The 20681-nt window shown below is 37.7% G+C and overlaps 1 protein-coding gene across 1 annotated transcript in view; it reads left to right on the top strand.

Moving 5' to 3' along the window:
* Window positions 1–20681, top strand: part of LOC130432651 (dynein axonemal heavy chain 11) — a 73586-nt gene that overhangs the window by 30968 nt on the left and 21937 nt on the right. Inside the window, exons 50-65 of the mRNA XM_056762126.1 lie at window positions 585–824; window positions 907–1068; window positions 2463–2656; window positions 2741–2903; window positions 7287–7410; window positions 9411–9553; window positions 9642–9803; window positions 12309–12542; window positions 13245–13391; window positions 13492–13605; window positions 14890–15033; window positions 15566–15748; window positions 16649–16750; window positions 16962–17096; window positions 18277–18450; window positions 19016–19251. Of these exons, the coding sequence (XP_056618104.1) occupies window positions 585–824; window positions 907–1068; window positions 2463–2656; window positions 2741–2903; window positions 7287–7410; window positions 9411–9553; window positions 9642–9803; window positions 12309–12542; window positions 13245–13391; window positions 13492–13605; window positions 14890–15033; window positions 15566–15748; window positions 16649–16750; window positions 16962–17096; window positions 18277–18450; window positions 19016–19251 (2657 nt within the window). The remainder of the gene's footprint in view (window positions 1–584; window positions 825–906; window positions 1069–2462; window positions 2657–2740; window positions 2904–7286; window positions 7411–9410; window positions 9554–9641; window positions 9804–12308; window positions 12543–13244; window positions 13392–13491; window positions 13606–14889; window positions 15034–15565; window positions 15749–16648; window positions 16751–16961; window positions 17097–18276; window positions 18451–19015; window positions 19252–20681) is intronic.

The raw sequence follows: 20681 nt of genomic DNA, 5'->3' as shown, positions 1-20681 counted from the left end.
TGTAATAAAAAGCTTAACTGAGATTGCCTTTCAAATTGTATTCCTGAAGTTGAGGTACACATGCAAATGTTAAATATAAATTATCCACAAACCATATAATGTATTCTCAACAATAATAGATTAATCATTTTGATAATAATGATTATTAAAAACAGTTATTTAAAAAATAACTTTATTTTTCAGAATGCTCTTAATTTACTAGTTTTAAATATTTTACCACAAATATTATCTAACAACATTTTGTCAAAAATTCTGTAGTGCTGTTTGGCGGAGTATGAAGTAATTCATTATATTTGATAACAAAACTTTTGGAGTAACGATATTTCTCTGTGTGGCTATTTTGAATTAAATTAATTGGTTTTCTTTCGTTCCAATTAAACTTCCTGTAGTGGCCGACTCAAATTCCAGATGAGTTCAAAAGAGTTATTTTTTCACATCCCTACCCTGGCATTTACATAATATAGTTACAGCATATCAGTGAGGCATTTTATGGAGAGAAAACTAGAAAATATTACAGTCCACATTTATTTTATATGACACAACAGCGGTGAATGCCATCACTGACTAATCCTTATCTTCATCAGAGGCATTTTACAGTATTAGCGGTCAACGCACCCAACAGTGAGACCCTCGGCTCCATCTTCGGCTCTATCCTGACCCTCCACCTGCAGAGGTTTCCGTTCAGCCCAGCTGTTGTGCGAACAGGTCCAGCGGTGGTGCAGGCAGCTGTAACTCTCCATAACACAGTGCTCCAGCACTTCCTCCCCACCTCCAATAAGTTCTACAACGTCTTCAACTTGTGCGATCTCTCCCGGCTGTTCCAGGTAAATATTTCCAGTTATTTAGTAAATCTATAGTAGTGTTTGTTTTTGTGTACAGCTATTGATTGTGTGCATTCGCATCTAGGGTCTCCTGTTCTCCAGACCTGACTGTGTTAGACAGGGAGAAGATCTGGTTCGCCTTTGGATTCATGAATCCAGCAGGGTGTATTCTGACCGCTTCTCTGAAGAGTCTGATTTGCAGCTGTTTTTTAGGTTGCAGACAGACGTTGTGCGCCATACATCTAAGGTAAATCAGTAGTGTATGAAACAAGACAAATTGAGGTTTAAGTTGTCTGATTTGTATTTATATATTTAATTATTGGTTTAATAGTTTAGGTATGTTAACCCTTATTATATTAATATAACCCTTATATTAACCCTTAGGTATGCATACCCTAGTTAGGTATGTGGGACCCTTATTCAAAAAAGGTGATGCTCAACATCAGACGTTCGTATTTGTGATCCAGTCTGTGAAAACCAGGCTAAAGTCTCAAAATTTTAATTGAGATAACACTCATCAAAGTTTGTTTTTAATCGTTAATTTAATTATGATTTCAATGGTTTGTCCTTATTAAGTACCATTCAATATTAAAGATAAAAAGGTTATATTTTCACAGAATGTTTTTCACATTATGTGGGTTTTTTTTAAACAGAAAACAGTAAATGACTGGGTCACATTTATATAAAGTGATAGTTCAGCTCCCAAAAGTAAATTATGACAGAATTTTCATTTTTGGGTGAACAATCACTTTAACACCGTGTCTACAACAGACACAACGCGACACACCTCTTGTTCTAATGGGATTGTTGCGCCGCATCAAGTGTGGACAAAATTCTAATTGTTATGGGTTTCAATGCGTTCTATTGTCTTTTGTTGCGCTGCGTCCTGTGTAGACACGGTGTATGATAAACATGTACATTTTTCTTTTAACAGAAAGTAACAAATACCATCTTTTGCAAAAAAAATTTAAGAAAACAAAATGAAAAGACCTTAACTATAAATGTTGCTTATATTTGTCATAAAGTAAACATCCGTATATAAAGTATTTTTACATTAATTAAAAAAAAATCTTGATTACAGAATGCTGTAGGTTGACCCTTTTACATTTCCCTTGTATATATATTTATTTATTTAAAAAATGTTAAAATATAGGGATACATCAATTTTAAATATCAATATTCTGATAATTACCGTATTTATTATTCTAGATGGAAATAGCTTCCAATAAAAGTACATTTATTTAATAATAAATGTAAATAACTTAATTTTGTAGTTGTAGAAAAAAGTATTTTTATAAAAGGGCCACAATAGCAATGGTTCTCTATTACAGGAAACGTTTTTTGAATGCAGACATAAGCATCCACAATTAAGAATCCAATATCTGCCACTAAAATTCAACATACCTCCAAAACCAATAAATACTGTACAACCACTAATATCTGTAAATATCTTGTATTGTCCCAACATAGGCATCCTATGGGCATCTAATAAACAACTAATAATACAAACTAGCCTGTTTTCTGCAGCTATTAAAAGATCATTACTATCGCTAGACTTTCCCTTAACTTATCTGATTTCAATATCATTCACTTTCAATCATTTAATCAATTAATCGGTTTTCTTTTGTATATCTCCTATAGGAAATGCATGAGGAAGCAATGTTGCAGGAGCCTCTCATATACATGCACAGCACAGTGAGGTCTGAAGAATCTTTTTACAGACCCGTTAGTGGATGGGAGCAGCTCAGCTTTATCCTCAATGAGGCTCTGGACAGCTACAATGAGCTCCACTGTGCTATGAACCTGGTTCTGTTCCAAGAAGCCATGCAGCACGTGTGAGTGCTCCATCTGTATTATTTGCTTTTTCAATACAGTACTACTGTATCTGCACACATTGTTTTTTCATACGATTTCTGCAGGTGTCGGATCAGTCGCATCCTAGCGTGTCCTTCAGGCCACGCCCTGCTCGTAGGTGTGGGTGGCAGTGGCAAACAAAGCTTGACCCGCCTTGCCGCCCACCTCTCCAACATGGATGTGTTCCAGCCCACCCTCAGCAAGGGCTACAGCATAGAGGACCTAAAGGTAAATCGCTAGACTCTGACGACACGATACAATCAATGAAAAACTGAATAGGCGATGCAGAAACCACAAATAATGCTACAATGATATTGTGGTATTTTAGTAAACCACATCAGCTGCCCAAACGCTCGAACCCGTCGCTGCTGTGAGGTGAAGATGAATCTAAAATGGCGAAGATTCATTACCAGAGATCAAGCTTTCTTTTACAACACTTTTCCTGATCAATACCCCGTCCTGCTTCATCGATCTCATTTAGTCCTGCCCGGATGCAATGGGGAGTAATTGCCAGATCCTATTAAAGAACCAAGGCAAATATTTCAATGCCCTATTGATGAGACCGCTGCTATCATTTCATTCATCAGTGTGTGGTAAATCTGAGGCCAGTTGGCCGAGCTGCATTGATCTCTATACACCTGTCACCGACTGTTTAATGCCCTCTACACATAATCACGATATGACACTTCATACTGGTCTTATCCTGCGTTTCTATGCATATCATCGGTGTTCTTCCGAAACCTGTTTTTAAGGAAATAGAAAAAAGACTGTTTATTGGTTAGATATTTGCAAAACCCAATAAATAATAATAATGATTAAAAATAGGGACACACAATAAATTATCGGCAGATAAATGGTCATTTTTAATGTTAGCGGTATCAGCCGCTTATCAAATTCAGGCCGATATATTATAGCCGATAAATTTTGAATCATTTCCTCTGGTTGAACCACTTCAGCTGTACGCTGCTCACAGTTAAAATCTATGATCATTCACTTAATGCTACTTCTATTCATATCATCGCTGTCCTTCCGAAACCTGATTTTAAGGCAATAAAAAAACACAGTTTATTGGTTAGATATAACTTTTAATCTTTTAGGGTATAAAGTTTCTTTAATACACAAATTAAAGATTGTTCTTTTTAAACTAACCCAGAAAGGTGCTCAAAACCCACAAGTCTAACAGGTCTAAAGACAGAAAGCATCCAGACAGCAGTAGGCTTCAACAATATGCCTTTGCTACTATATTTTACACATTCATGAATGTATCTACATACTACATCAACAATGTTTTGCTAATAGCAGTAAGTGAATGATCATGGATTTTAACTGTGAGCAGAGTGCAGCTGAAGTGGTTCAACCAGAGGAAATGATTCATAATTTATCGGCTATAATATTAAATTTGATTATCGGCCGGAACCGATAACATAAAAAATTACCATTTATCTGCCAATACCGATATGGCCGATAATTCATTTTTTCATCTCTATTTTTAAATCTTTATTCTAAATCCCCCTTTATGCTTTATGCTGGGTTTTGCAATTAGTGTAAAGTAGGCTTGGTACAGGATTTTAGGGGAAAAAAATATTTTCAGTCTATCTATTTACTGTATATCTGTCAAAACATCGGTTAATCGGTTTCAAGTGTTCAAGAATTATTGGTTATCATTATCGGCAAAAATGTACATATCAATGCAGCCCGAACCACGAAATATAGAGATACATGGTTTTAGAAGGACAGCAGCGTATATGCTACCATTAAAATTTTGAAAAACTTCTCATGATCTGAAAAATATTTTAACCTAAAGGTGTATTTTTTAAATACTTATGTTGTCACATTTATATTTTTTCTATGGAACTTTAAGCTTCTATCTGACTTTTTTGGTCAAAATTGAGTTATTCACATATTCTTATTCATTGACAACTTATTTATATTACGTGATGTTTTTTATCAATCCGTGTATCATTCGTTCTTTTCATATTCAATTGAGATTCCAAAATCGGAAAATTAAAAAACGGTTTGTTATTTCGTTATTCGTTTATAAATGTGATACCAAAAAACAAATAACGGGTCATTTTTCGTACTTTTGATTTAATGCTCAGATCAAAAATAGGAAATGAAATAAAGGGGACACGACAGATTTTGATTTTGAGATTTAATTTGTTCGATTTGGGTAAACCGGAAGTTATCTTCGTGTGTATGTGTTGCACTTGGAAGTTTGCCGCATTTGCAAAAAGTTAAAAGAAGCCTGAAAATCCTCAATCTTGCAGTGATTGACTAAGTAATTGTTTTTGTAATTTCGTATCGACACCATGGCCGTACTGGAATCATATGCTGATTTAATTAAAGACTTATTTGAAACTGTCAAGACACATAAAGAGATGTCAACTACGCTGCAGAAGATGGGTATCCAGCGAAGTTCTGCTACAAAATGCTACAATAAAAATATCTGCTTTTTGGCTAGATGTTAGTCATGAATACTGGGTATAACTCCAATGTAGAACGTCTAACGCACCCTCAAAGAACTCGAGATATGGCACCCCAAATTGTCCAATAACCCAAAAATGCTACAGTAAAACTGTTTTCTTGCATGACGGTAGACATCAAGACAAGGTGTAACCTAGCTGTGGAACTTTTAACGCACCATCAAAGACATACTTGTACAAAAACACAGTTCTGTGTCAAAGTTTACTTAAATATATATACATGTAACTACATAGCAGTAATATAATGTGTGTATAATGCACTGGCTAAGACCAACAAGAGTATAATAAATTGTATAAGAACAATGGATCAGTAAAAAATTAGAATAAGCTTTATTTTCAAATTGTGCACACAAAGACAAGCAACGTGTTGTGGTTTCAGGAGCTCAGAATGAAAAAATACAGTATAGACAAACAAAGGAAATAGAAAAAATAAATATATAGAATAAAAACAGTTAATTATATATATGCAAAGTATAACAAAACGGTGTATACTATGTTTTTTTTACAAATATACACGTAAATTACTCATGCATAAACCGTACTGCATGTTCTGCACCAGAATATTGCACTTTCAAACATGTAGGTACTTTTGGATTCGATTAATATTCATGGTGGACATAGGCTGCCTAAAAAAACTGTTCGATCAAAGTAATATAGAGAATGTTAAGGGGAGTGGGTGATGGAGGTTCCACGTGAAGTTCACGGTCATCTCAAGGGGCATTCAGCAGGTCATGACTTAGACAGCGAGCAGCAGCCCATCCTCTGTGCACTCTCTCTCACACACGCACGCAGGCAGGCACAGACACACGCCAACAGACACACACACACGCGCGCGCACACAGAAACACACACACAAAAAAGTTTTTATTTTAAAAACGTAAAAGAAGAGAAACGCGAGATGGTCCCTAAGAAGCTAAGCGTGAATAAGAAACTGCGAATAAGAAGCTGGATTCAGCCTCGTCTCATTTCAGAACTTCGCTGGATACCCATCTTCTGCAGCGTAGTTGACATCTCTTTATGTGTCCTGACAGTTTCAAATAAGTCTTTAATTAAATCAGCATATGATTCCAGTGCGGCCAGGGTGTCGATACGAAATTACAAAAAAAATTACTTAGTCAATCACTGCAAGATTGAGGGTTTTCAGGCTTCTTTTAACTGCAACACATACACACACGAAGATAACTTCCGGCTTACCCAAATCGAACAAATTCAATCTCAAAATCAAAATCTGTCGTGTCCCCTTTGTTTCATTTCCCATTTTTGATCTGAGCATTAAATCAAAAGTACGAAAAATGACCCGTTATTTGTTTTTTGGTATTACATTTATAAACGAATAACGAAGAAACAAACCGTTTTTTAATTTTCCGATTTTGATATCTCAATTGAATATGAAAAGAACGAATGATACACGGATTTTTATCTTATGTTGTGTACATTTTGGGACTTTTTTAGAAAACAGAAAGGTTTTATCTACAGGTTTTTATCTACAAAGTAGAACAGAATGTAAAAACTTTGAAGCTCAAAACTGCTCAGAATGCAGATAGAACCAAGTCTCAAATCAAAACATTTCCATAACACACAAGTTTGCTTTAATTCATTTTTAATCTTATTTCTCTCGTTGTAGTTGGGTTAGGAGAAGAAATGTAAATATTAGAAATTACACTTCAGGTTATTTGTAGTTATTTTTACAGGTCAGTATTCATTTTAATATGGTTTTACTAGTCTAAATCTTAATATCTTTAAAATGTTCAGGCTTTTTGCTAGTTTTTATTGAAAGCAGAGCTAGACAGGTGTCAGTAAATGTTGTCATGAGGTGATCAGGACAGAATGCAGGTCAGATTTGAGATCCCATCTCTTACATGAGAACCACAGCTAAACGTGTCTGTAGCACATGCTCGGACCACAAGGTCACATATCAGACTGACTTTGGGTCATTTTTTGTGATTCACTGTTTTCTACATAAAATCATTTTTCATAATGACAAATAACATTCTGTGAAATCATACTTTGATGCTTCTAATCTCATAATTAGATTGAGACTTTAGCTATTGCGTTTCAGACAGCTTCACATTTGATACGCTCTCCGTGTGCTGAGATAAAGCAACAGTCTCTCCTGTAACATTCCTAGGTGGATCTGGCCAGACTGTACGTGAAGACGGGTGTTAAAAACGTTCCCACAGTCCTGCTCCTCACAGACGCTCAGATCCCAGAGGACCGTTTCCTTGTCATCATCAGCACCCTGATCTCTTCAGGTCAGATCGTCCCGCACAAACACGCATTCACACACGCCGTAGGGGTGCTTATTGTGTGTCTCTCTGATGAATGGGAAACATATGTAAATGGAGCGGGGCTGGTGAAGTAGATTAAGGGTGGCTGGAACAGACCCGCGTGTCATTGGATCAGGACCCCCAGAACACAGATGGTGGCGCTCATCAGTCATTGACGTCAAACATTGAGGTCGAAGACCTGCTTAATGTTTGAACCCGAATGAAGCATTGGATCATCTGAGTTAACAAATGTGACATCATTGAACTGATGCGTGTGTTAATGCTTCATTGCTTTAGTAAGAGAGTTTGAAAGGTTTGCTAGAATTACGTTTGTTCGGCAATTTATGGCTGAATTATGAATCATTTGAATAATAAAAGAAACCCGAGAGACAGCTTTTAAATGATAATGGTGTAAATCTTATGGTTAAACTTAAAATGTGGCTTTCTTGAATTCAAGTTAAAGGTGCTGTGTGTAATTTTATGGAGGATCTGTTAACAGACATGCAGCGCAATATACATATACAGTATGTTTCAGAGTAGTATAAAGACCTCACATAATGAAGCATTATGTTTTTAATACCTTTGAACAGGGGTCGCCAAGTAAGTTTGGGCTTCGCCGCTAGATGGCGGGCAAGAACTTAGTTAAAGAAAAATTTAAGAAATGAATTGATGAAAAAAGTTATTATATAATTATATATGATTATATAATAGTTATATAATTATATAACATAGCCTATTTTTTACAATCCTCACGTACTAAAGTGCTTTTTTTTGCCTGCTGGGGGTATGCTTTTACGTCCTGTGCAATGATGTTAACATTTAAGCTAGCTAGATGGTGAGAGAAAATGGCACTATCAAAGAGTCTAAAGAAGAAAGTTGGGGGCAAAAATAGGGCATACAAAGGGGAATTGAAAGACAACCATGCATTCGTCCTCCCTAGTTTTGTGAATACGAAGCCTGTGTGTTTTATCTGCAACGAAGTTGTCATTATTTGCAAAGAATATAATATTAGACCGCACCACAAGACGAAACATGGCACCTTAAAAAAAAAGGGGAAGCTGAATTTGCTTTGTTATCGGTCACGTGTTGGTGCCCTGCCTTAAAAGCAAACGTTTCAATGCTTCACTGTTAATTTTTTCACACCCCATATTTCATGGCGGCTATTTTAGAAGTGTGATAGCGATCGACAGACTCCTTACCATATCTTTCAGAACTTTTCAAATTAAAAGCTCTCAATTCATTTTTAAATAAAACAGTGCTGCAAAAACGTTCTCGTACTTTTATTTGAAGGCAAATTCATAAGACATGATTATGACAGATCTATTTCAGAACCAGCTGCGGGCAAAATATTTAAAATAACGCTGCTGGCGCAGGCCAGATATTATTGCTGGAGGACCAGTTTTGGCCTGCGGGCTGCCTGTTTCAGATCCCTGCCTTTCTATCGACATACACTGCGGGCCCACTTGCATGGAATTCGCCATGTTGTTTCTACAGTAGCTCTTTAGCTGAGCTCTCAGAGTGTGTTTCGTAAATATGTTATCCCCTTCGGCAAAGAAGCGAAAATGTGACAACATCTTAGTTGTGTGTAAGCCACTGCAGTGTTTGGAAAGGGAGGGGTAGAGTGAGCCGTTGCAATTCACAACCACACAGCTAGATGCCGCTAAATTTCATACACTGGACCTTTCGAGGTAAAGTATTATTTCTGTGCAAGCAGTGGCACCACAAAATTCCAAAAAAAGTTTTCAAACAGGTTTTCTGAACATTATTGAATACAATGAACACGAAACTCCGCCCCCAAATCCACATCATTGATGGTGCCAGTGTTCCAATGTTGTGTGGCTCTAACGTTTGATTTAGTTCAGTGTTGCCGGAGATGTCTTAATTTTAAGGTGTTAAAATAAGGACTCGACCTACATTACTAGTTAAGTTTGTAATTATATAAATCCATTTGACCTGAACCTGCTGCATGTGCGTTCTGACCTCAGGTGAGATCCCTAATCTATTGAGTGAAGAGGAGCTGGATGGAGTGAGGAAAGCCGTGAGGAGTGAGTTCCGGGAACTGGGTCTGCTGGAGAGCAATGAGAACTACTGGAGGTTTTTTATGAACCGAGTGCAACAGCAGCTCAAGGTCTGACTGCAGTGATTGTTTTATACATTTAGCTTTACACAAGATACATTACATTTTGAACAATATATGACGCTGTGTGTGTGTGCAGGTGGTGCTTTGCTTGTCTCCTGTAGGTAATTCCCTGCGTGCACGTGTCCGGCGGTTTCCAGCTCTTCTGAGCTGCACCACTCTGGACTGGTTTCAGGAATGGCCCCTGGAGGCCCTGCAGTCTGTCAGCATGAGGTTCCTGCAGAACATCCCAAGCATACAAGTAAACCTGAGCTTCATGCTGCAGTCACACTAGACTTTTTGTTGCAAACTCATGTGAAAAAAATCACGGTCATTTTAGATTAGGGTCCATTTCTCAATATTAACGAACTATTGACTATATCTTTTGCCTCAGTAAACTCCTAATTTCTGTTTATAAGATAGTTTAGGGGCTGTAGAATAAGGTCAGGCATTAATATGTGCTTTATATATACTAATTTACGACTAATAAGTATTTTAATAAGCAAGCATTTGTGTACCTTAATGTAAAGTGTAACTGCTTACAGTCCAAGTTTATTTCGGTTACAGGTTTATTCCACATTGACAAGTAGTTTATAGTGGTTTCAATTCTCTCCATTGTTTGCATTTGCTTCACATTCACTGAAATGGCACAACACAGCCGAAGGGTCTAAGACACAGTCATTCTTTTAATGAGTCTCCTCTCATCACATTTACATGTGCACTAGATTCCTCATCATTAGCTAGACTCTGAAGTGAAGACAAATGGACGATCACATGCACAGTGAGCTCAATGACAGACGCAGTTTCTCTCTCTCACTCTCTGCATTGTTGTTGTCCTGCACCGGTGGAACGATCACTAAGCAGGATCATTTATGCTAATAAAGCAACTGTGATTAATACACACAGACTGACCCTCAGAGAAGCCACAGCTGTTTCAGCCAGACTCTCAATGTGTGTGTGTGTGTGTGTGTGTGTGTGTGTGTTGACCAGCTGTGAGTTTGTTTTCTCTTTGTGTGCAGTGGTGGACCATAACATTAGCATATTGAATTTAGTGCTGTCAGTTGATTCAACTATTTAATCGCAATTATTATCACCTTTTTAATTTTTGGATCCTTAGTGCATAACCAGTGTAAAAAATGAAAACTTAAATAAAATTTGCTAAATTTAATTAATTGCATGCATTAATCCTAATCGAGTAAAAATTTTTATAAAAATATTATCCTTATTTGAACAAACTATTTAAAACTGACACTGAAAAGAAATGCTAAGATTAACTTGCTAAGATAAGTTAAAATGATAAGGAAACCTAGCACAAGTCCACCCAACTACAAAAATTGAGTTGTCAGAACATAGTCAAGTTTACCTAATGAACAAGAACAAAATATTTTTTGTTGGCTGAACATAAATAGAGAATGAATCTTGGGAACTTTCAAACTCTTGCAATATTGTTTGTTCAAAATACAGTGTCTTGCAAGTTGGCCAAACTTTTTGACACGTTTGGGCCCAAAACTTGAGAATCTAATAGGGGGTTCACACCAAACGCAAATCAAGCGTTTTGCGTGAGTAAATATCATAAGACACAAATAGACGCGGCAGGTGGTGCCAATAATGGGAATCAGGCGGCGCGTGTGCCGCGAACGGGCATCAATCTCCTCTTCAGCACAAGTTGAAATATTTGTCAGCTCGCGTCACTCACGCAAAAATAAAAACTTTGCCCGGAAGTAATAAAAAGCTGGAACAAAAAGCTTGTTTGTGTTCGGTGTGAACCCAGCATAAATCTAGGCAACAAAATAATCTTTGTTACAAACATGTTTAGACTAATTTGGTTTTGTATAGCCCTGCGATGGGTTGGCACTCCATCCAGGGTGTATCCTGCCTTGATGCCCGATGACTCCTGAGATAGGCGCAGGCTACCCGTGACCCGAGGTAGTTCGGATAAGCGGTAGAAAATGGATGGATGGAAGGTTTTGTATATGCAAAACAATATTTGGACTCCTTTAACTAAAGATTCAATGTTCAAGCTACGTCTTTGCAAGTTGGCTTTTTTACCATGCAGTTAGGTTTATTTATTTTTATTTTCCCTTAGATAGGACATATGACCAAATCTTTGCCGTTTTTGCTCAATTTATTTACAATTGTAAATAGCAGAACAACAGAATAAAGTGCTTAATGACACCATTGAGTTAAAGAGACTGATGGATTATTTATCAGGCGTCTAAACTCAATACGCTCTTCATCGAATAGCATTATGTCAGGTCTTCATTTATAACAGTCTCTTTCTTCTTGTTTTGCCAGCCGGTTACATGTTCATGTTTTATTGCTTTTCTTTGAATTATGATCCGTGTTCTTGCATCTTTTAAAGTGCGTTTGCCTTTGCATGAATTGATCTTTAACAATCTGATAAATGGGTCAGTCATCGGACAGCAGCAGCCATCATAAATAACCGACGAACAAAACACAGCACTGGCTCTCTGAGAGTCAGAAGCCACGTGACGTGAAATAAACGCTCGGCCTACTTTATACGCTCTGTGTCGCCGGCCGTAGGCCATTATTTTCCAAGCCCTCTACTGGCCCAATCTTCCCCGCACCTAAATTTCAGATTGAGTAAGTCCAGAAGCAGGCAAAGCACATACAAACTTGGAGATGAATTCTGAATTTATGAAGGTGATATTTCAGGCCCTGTGACAGCCGAGAATGTTAAAGAGCGTTTAATCCGTTCAGTCGCCTCTCTTAGGCTCTCTGCTCACTCTCACGCTCGTCTTTACAGCCCGCTGTTCGGAAATCCATCAGTCTTTTCATGGCCCAAGCTCACGGCGACGCCAAGCGGGTTAGCGAACATTACTGCCGCAATGAGAGGAGGCACATCTACAGCACACCCAGAAGTTTCCTGGAGCAGCTGAGGCTTTACCAGAGTCTCCTGGAGAAGAGAGAGATGGAACTACAGCAGCGGCACGGCAGGCTTCGCGCCGGCCTTCAGAAACTCAAGACGACCGCCTCTCAGGTGCGTGGCCCTCGTGGGGACCGCAGAGTTTAGAGGTGGACCGGACAGCCTCCTCAAGGCTGGGTTTGGCTGGGAATGTTGTTACTGCTAGTTAATATGCCTCAAGATGAGCGTCACAACTCGGCGAAGGCTGAGGGAATCGTAAACCTTGAGTCTTGAAGTGTTGATGATTGCTTGCCTTTGTGATATAGGGTTGAGCATTCAGATGCTGCCAATGCCTTCTAGATTAAAAAGAACACAAGCTGCTTTATAGATTTCAACAAGAGTTTCAGTCAGATCCTGAGATAACATTTGGTTTTTAGAAGGCCTCTTTATTGTTATGCTTATAGAAAATATTATAGAATATTATGATCTAATTTTAGAATATGATTAACTATTATTATGATCTTATGATGTAATGTGAAATTTAAAAGACTGGAAATATTTTTATTATATTATCAAATTATAGAATTTTATTATCTACTATTTGTATTATTTTATGATGTAATGTGAAATCTAAAAGACTGGAAACATTATTATTATATTATCAGATTATAGAATTTTATTATCTATTATTATCTTATGATTTAATGTGAAATCTAAAAGACAGAGGCAACTATAGTAATGTATTGAGTAGGCCTAATTATACTTCAACAGAACATTAAACTATGAGAATTAAGAAATACCGCTTATTTTAAACATCTCCTAACTCAAACTCAACAGGTGGAGGATCTGACACTTAAGCTCAATTCACAAGAAGTGGAGCTTACATTGAAGAACCAGGCAGCTGAAGGTCTCATGGCCAGGATCGGCCTGCAGACAGAACGAGTGAGCCAAAAGAGGAGTGATGCGGACCTAGAGGAGCAAAAGGTAGAGGAATCAAAGGCATACAGCTGTAAAAGCTCACACAGTTTTACTTAACTGAATTTCATGATTTTGATTTGTTTATTTAACGTGTGTTGATCTGCAGGTAGCTACTATGCGGGCAGAGGTGTCACGCAGACTGAGGGACTGTGAATGTGATTTGGCTAAAGCTGAACCGGCTTTAGACGCTGCCACTTCTGCTCTCCAAACACTCAATAAGGTATATACTGTCTGTAACTTGTGATTGACTCAGACTCAATATTGACTTGCAACTGATTTGCACATTTCTCATCAGTGCGATGAGCAGCATCCCTCAAAATATTGTAGAAAAAACAAATAAAATTGTATCTTAAAAATCTTTCCTTTTAAAATAAAAATACCTTTAAGCATTTCTCTGTCCTTCAACAGGTATTGTGTCAGAGTTATTATAGTTTTCTTTTTTGCTTTATTATAGTCATTATAGTTTATTATAGTTTAATGTAAAAATGAACAAAATGTAGTTTTATTATTATAATTTTTTATTTATTTTTTTAGCAACTTTGTTAAGTGATTTTGTAATTGTATTATGTTTTTTTTCTTTTTTATGTTGCAATAAAATGTTAATGTATTTTGTTTTTTGTAGTTTTGTAGTTTAGTTTTTATTTATTTTCAGTTCACTTTACAGAAAGTTTCAGTAGTTCCAACTTTAGTAAACTTCTTTATAATAGTATAATATATAATAATAAGACCTTTTTATCTAACATTGTTAAAACGCTGGTGACTTGCTTAAGCACTTCTTGTATTATTGTCCCAATGATGAATGCCCCAATGATGAATAACTTTTTTGTTCTTCACTCTTGTATGTCGCTTGTGAGGTGTCTGCAAAATGCCAAAATGTAAATGTGATGCCCGCATCATCACAGCAGACATCACGATAAATGTTGCTTTTGACAAACCCTCTAACCTAGGTCTAAACTTTCGTAACATGTCCCAATTTAAAAATAGTTAAGAAGAGGTGTTATTACTTTCTTGCAAGTTGGCCAAACTTTTTGACACGTTTGGGCCCAAAACTTGAGAATCTAATAGGGGGGTTTACACCAAACACAAATCAAGTGTTTCGCGTGAGTAAATTACATAAGACACAAATAGACGCGCCAGGTGGTGCCAATGATGGGAATCAGGCGGCGCGTGTGCCGCGAACGCGCATCAATCTCCTCTTCAGCACAAGTTGAAATATTTGTCAGCTCGCGTCACTCACGCAAAAATAACAAACTTTGCCCGGAAGTAATAAAAAGCTGGAACAAAAAGCTTAAAGAAATCTTGCCTGAAAGTCATATATGAAACACCCAATAGACCTACACTGAAGCAAAGGTACCTGAATATGTGGTACAAGAGAAGTTTCCTCAAGAATACAATAGTGATAGCTCACATGAGGGGTTTGTTCCGGCCACATGGTAACACTTTCTAAATTAACACTGTGAGGTTTTGATCTCCTGTAAAATGCTTTCTATTCTGCTTCTTTAAGGTGAATCTGACAGAGTTAAAGACGTTCCCCAATCCCCCGCAGGCTGTTATTAACGTCACCGCCGCCGTGATGGTGCTTTTGGCTCCACGTGGGCGAATTCCTAAAGACCGCGGGTGGAAGGCCGCCAGGATCTTCATGGGCAAGGTGAAGCTGTTGCTATGACGACAACACACCCTTTTTTCGGTGCTATCTGATTCATGCTGTATAATCCACAATCAGGCCTTGACCTGCTGACCCTGCTAAACTGCTGCCGTGTCACGAATAGACTACATTATGAAAGCACTTCAGTGCATGAGAATATTAAATACATGTCAGATGAGATAGAAATGGAAATATTGGGGAAAGGTTGATTTATGAGGGGGAGGAGATGGCTTTTGGAAGGGTGTTGTGTAGAGGTTGGTGATGGATAAAGACAGGGATGCAAATGCAAAGATTGCAGGTTCAATGAAACGCAAGGGTGACCCAGGAGCTGTGAAGTTATCAAGGTCATGATTGTGCTTTATAAGTATTGTGCGCGTGAATAAATATTTTATTTGTGTTCTTGCTTTGGATGATAGCACAAATTAGTATTAGTATACTTGATTTATAATGCTTGGTCTCTAGGCTTATTGGTTGGGATTAAAGTGTTTACATACCTGTAAACGTATCCATTTTACTGACATTGTTTTTATTAAAGGTGGATGACTTCCTGCAGTCATTGCTTTCTTATGATAAAGAGCACATCCCTGAATCATGTCTGACCGTGGTCAAGAAGGAATACTTGAGAATCCCAGAGTTTCATCCGGACCATGTTCGGACCAAGTCCTATGCAGCTGCAGGTCTCTGTGCGTGGGCCATCAACATAGTGCGCTACTATGAGGTGAGACCATGTGACATGTTCAAAAGCAGAATTAAAATATATGTATATTGTAAATTATAAGCAGTCATCTGTTTAACCCTTCGGTTCCAGAATGTGGAAATCGTTTGCAAAAAAATGATTCATTTAATACGATTTTTTTTCCAAAGATGTATATCATGTTAACTATTTATATTCATGATCATTTTTTCTCGCCATGTTTTATTACCCTTTGAAATATGGTTTAGTGAATAGGGCAATTTTTCAGTAAAAGCAGCTTTTGATTGACCACATTAAACTAGGAAAAGTATTTTAACGTAGACACTTATGAATATAGAAATATTCTATCTAGACTTTGAATTGCATTCTTTCTAGTAACTCGTTTTTTTCTGTCAAAATGACAAGCAGTTGTCTGTTTAACCCTTCACGTGGCACCCGTTTGCAGTGTTTACTGAAAAAAGATCCTATTTATTTTCAACCCTAGACATTAATATCATGATAATGTTAATGATTTATAATAAACGTTTGTAATAAGGTTCACTAAAAGGAAGGAAGGAGGCGGGAACCGGCAAACATTTAAAAAAAGTTTAATCAAAACAAACAAACAATAACACGGAAGCCCCACAAGCCTTCCTCACCACAACATGTTTTTTCAACCTTGTAATTATTCCTCTTATTCCTCTTATTTTTTACTTTTTTATAAAAATAACTATTAGCTTTTATCAAAGGTGTCATTTAACAGAGGAACATGACAGAATTATGGTAACATCTGTACATCTTGACTGCATTGATTTAAACAACAAATAATGCAAATGTATGTCCACTAGATGTGAGAAACAAAAACATGAACACCATCCAGGGTTAAAATGAACACGAGTGAATGTTTTTGTGTAATGAATAGTATGTGTTGTTGGGGTTCTCCAGGTGTATTGTGAAGTTGCACCAAAGCGTCAGGCGCTGAGACAAGCCACTGATGAACTACAGATTGCCACCACAAAACTGCTCGGAGTGAGAAAGAAACTGGATGTGAGATTTTTTTATTTTTAATAAATAATAATCATCACAACACCAGTATTTTAAAGAGTGCATTCATATACCCTAAACGTATAATGTTGTCCTTTCTATAAACTTACTATTAAAAGTATTACAATTCAGCTTTTTATTGTATGCGTCACAGTTAAGTACAGTAAGAAAGTACAGTAGTGCTATAAATCACTTGCTGTGTCTCTGCTCGTAGGATCTGGACAGGCACCTGCAAAGCCTAACAGCTCAGTTTGAGAGGGCGGCGACTGAGAAACTGCACTGCCAGCAGGAAGTGACACGCACCAGCCAGACCATCGAGCTGGCCAATCGGCTGGTGGGAGGCCTGCAGGTACCGCGAGGCTGTGAGAGGAAAGGGTCTGGACTTAGGGGACAACACCAACAGACCTAATCTCAACATGAGCTTGGCTTCGCTCAAAGGGATGTGGCTGTGGCTTAAATGTTTGGCCAGACGCTGAAATTGAGCGCTCGGAAGGAAGAAGCACATCACAGCAAATGCACCATTGATCAGGGCAAGGGGCTAGATGGCCGTGTGCCAGTTTGGGACAGAGATGAGAGAAGGGCACACGTTCATCTGCTATCCGTTGTCCTGAACATGGCTGGGCAAGATAAATAATTCATAATGGGATGAGCAATGCTAAAAGCTAATATTAAACAGGAACATGTTTTTTTACTTCATGTTACACTAATAATATATTTTCCTTGATCTGAAATCTTTGCTACTGTTAATTCAAAAAAGAGATTGTAATGTTTCTTTAACTGCTTTTATTTTAAACCTTCGACTTTGGGAGAAACGAATAGGGTTGCAATAGGACAGCTTGGCTTTTAAACATATCAAGACAAATGATTCGTCTTTATGCCATTGACCTGGAAGCAATAGTGTTTAGACTAATAAATCAGCCCGTCTATATGTAATCATTAACTTACCTCAAAGCCTTAACAGCTGTTGGAAATTAAAAACGTTTCACCCAGGACTGACTGATATTCCAAGTAATCCATAATGCATTAGTATAAAATTATAGTGATTTTTAACTGTCCGAGAATTTATTATGCGACATGTTCTGGAAGCTCGGCCCCCGCAAAGGCGATGTCAGAGAAGATTTATCATCGCACGAGCGTCTCCGCGATATTATTGAAGTCTTAAATGAGTGCTGAATTGATGCTGAGTGAAAATGTAAGTAAACTTTCAAAGGCAGTTTAGGTGAATTGTGACCGTATATATTACGGCTCATGTTTGGTCTGTGTTTATGATCGATTGGAGGGAGAACAAAAGAGGTTTCTCTTTCATTCTGAAGAGTGGATTTCAACAACTGTCATATATTGTTGTGATATACCAACGCTAAATGAGAAAGAAATGAGAGATGAGAAAATATTTTTACATATTTTATATTACAATATTTTATTTACAATTGTCAATGTAGTGCAGAAATTATTCACTTTAATTGTCACCTTTAAAGATTTTTTAGCCTAAATTTGTGCTGGTTCTAATGCGATTCACTCTCTCACTACAGGCGGAGAATGTGCGCTGGTCCGAAGGAGAGTTAGAGCTGGAGTCTCAGATGAAGACAGTTTGTGGTGACGTTCTCCTGGCTTCTGCCTTCGTCTCTTACGCCGGCTGCTTCACGCAGTCGTATCGACACCAGCTCCTCCACGACATGCTGATTCCTTTTCTCCGAGAGCTCGGGGTGAGATTCCTGCCCAGCTTTCTCTCATTATTTTGTGCTTTGTTTTTATTCTTGCTTGCTTAAAGGAATAGTTCACCTTCAAACGAGAATATTGTCTTCATTTACTCACCCTGTTGTCAATTTAAACCTGTCTGATTTTGGTTCTTTGGCAAAACACAAAAGAAGATATTTCGAAAAGGTGTTGGACGGTTGGTCCCCATTGACTTCTATTGAATAGGCAAAAAACCAAAGCAAGTCAATGGGGACTAACGTTTTTCTGTTACCAACATATTTTTAAATATCTTCTTTTGTGTATGCAGAAGAAAGAAAGTCATACAGATTAGTGTATAACGACGGAATTTGAATTTGAAAGGTGAACTATTCCTTTAAAAACAGTTATTGCACTTATTACTTTTATTGTACATATTGCGCCTATTGCCAACTTGAATCTCCTGTCAAGGAGTGTTTCCTCTTGAGCGACCTGCTGTAAAATCCTGCTGCCGTTTGACCGTGTCTACACTCCAGCAGAGCGTTGAACTGAATAGCATCACTGTCTGTCTTCCTCTCCTCACACCTCTCGGTCCAGACCCCTATCCCGCTGTCACACGATCTGGACCCTGTGCTTACGCTGACCAACCCGGCCGCCGTGGCAGCCTGGCACAACCAGGGCCTGCCAGCTGATCGGCTGTCCGTTGAAAACGCAGCCATCCTGATGACCAGCCAGCGCTGGCCTCTGATCGTGGATCCTCAGCTGCAGGCCAGCAAGTGGATCCGAAATCTGTATGGGCCTAACATGAGGATCCTGCAGTATGGCCAGAAAGGGTGAAGTCACTTTAGTTTGCTCAATTAACATTAAAGTCAGTTGAGCGATTAACAGCTTATGTGGCAGGATGATAGTCCAGACAAGTCCAGACTTTAGGTTTAAATATTTAAAGGGTACATACATACTGGGTCATTCTCTCAAAACCACCGAAACATCGTTATTATTTTAATTATAAAACATAAATTGAGTTACACAATATATTAATATATAATAATGATAATTGTTTTCTCTACCTTGCACAAATAATCATTTTAACAATTTGATTTCATTTTCTGCTGAAAGTCTCATTACCGTAACACACCTTATACTCATGTGCATAATATGTTGTCATTTAAACTGGATAAAAAATGTAATGTCTGGAAAAAATAATCGTATGTTCTAGTAGATGTTCTCGGATGACAAAAAAAAAACATTGACGGAATATAAAAGGTTAAGAAATAGTAGAAAAAAAGAAGTCTCCATGAGTGACGTTATTATCATCTGCAACATTTAGGACTGTGTACACACACATACAGATCTTTACAGTAAATTTGATTTTGTATGACGTGACACATCTGCCAGTAATGGCTACCAGGTTAACAGATTTTATATTACAGTTTCATATTATTGTTAAAAGTTTAAAATTCTCGTCGTGTTAAAAGTTAAAAATTCTCGTCGTACTGTTTACACAGCAATATGAATTAGCCTAACCGCAACAAGTAGTTTTCCACACAAAAAAAATACATTTACAATCTTCTATAAAAACATACTTAAATAATTTCTAAGTATGTATGATGAATAAAAACTTTCTTTCCATCATGGCCTCCCCTTCTTTTAGCAAAACATGCTGTGGTATTGACATTTTAGGCTGTCACGGTAATGCGCTTTTTAAGGCATTTTGGAAAAAAGCATGTTGACATGTTGATGTTGTTATTTAAAAAAGACGTAGATGCAAGTATTTCAAAAACCATGTGACATTTTAAACCAAAGGTTTCGTGAGCATCACCCAACTAACTTATTTTGTGTTTTACACACTGTAACATTTTTTTCCAGTGGTCTGTTGTGACAAATGTTTACAAGCAGGGTACACTCACCTAAAGGATTATGAGGAACACCTGTTCAATTTCTCATTAATGCAATTATGGTGGTCGTGTGATGGTGTGGGGGATGTTTTCTTGGTACACTTTAGGCCCCTTAGTGCCAATTGGCCAACGTTTAAATGCCACGGCCTACCTGAGCATTGTTTCTGACCATGTCCATCCCTTTATGACCACCATGTACCCATCCTCTGATGGCTACTTCCAGCAGGATAATGCGCCATGTCACAAAGCTCGAATCATTTCAAATAGGTTTCTTGAACATGACAATGAGTTCACTGTACTAAAATGGCCCCCACAGTCACCAGATCTCAACCCAATAGAGCATCTTTGGGATGTGGTGGAACGGGAGC

This window comes from Triplophysa dalaica, chromosome 12 (assembly GCF_015846415.1).
Source record: "Triplophysa dalaica isolate WHDGS20190420 chromosome 12, ASM1584641v1, whole genome shotgun sequence".
Classification (NCBI taxonomy): domain Eukaryota; kingdom Metazoa; phylum Chordata; class Actinopteri; order Cypriniformes; family Nemacheilidae; genus Triplophysa; species Triplophysa dalaica.
This window is presented reverse-complemented; position numbering and strand designations above follow the sequence as displayed.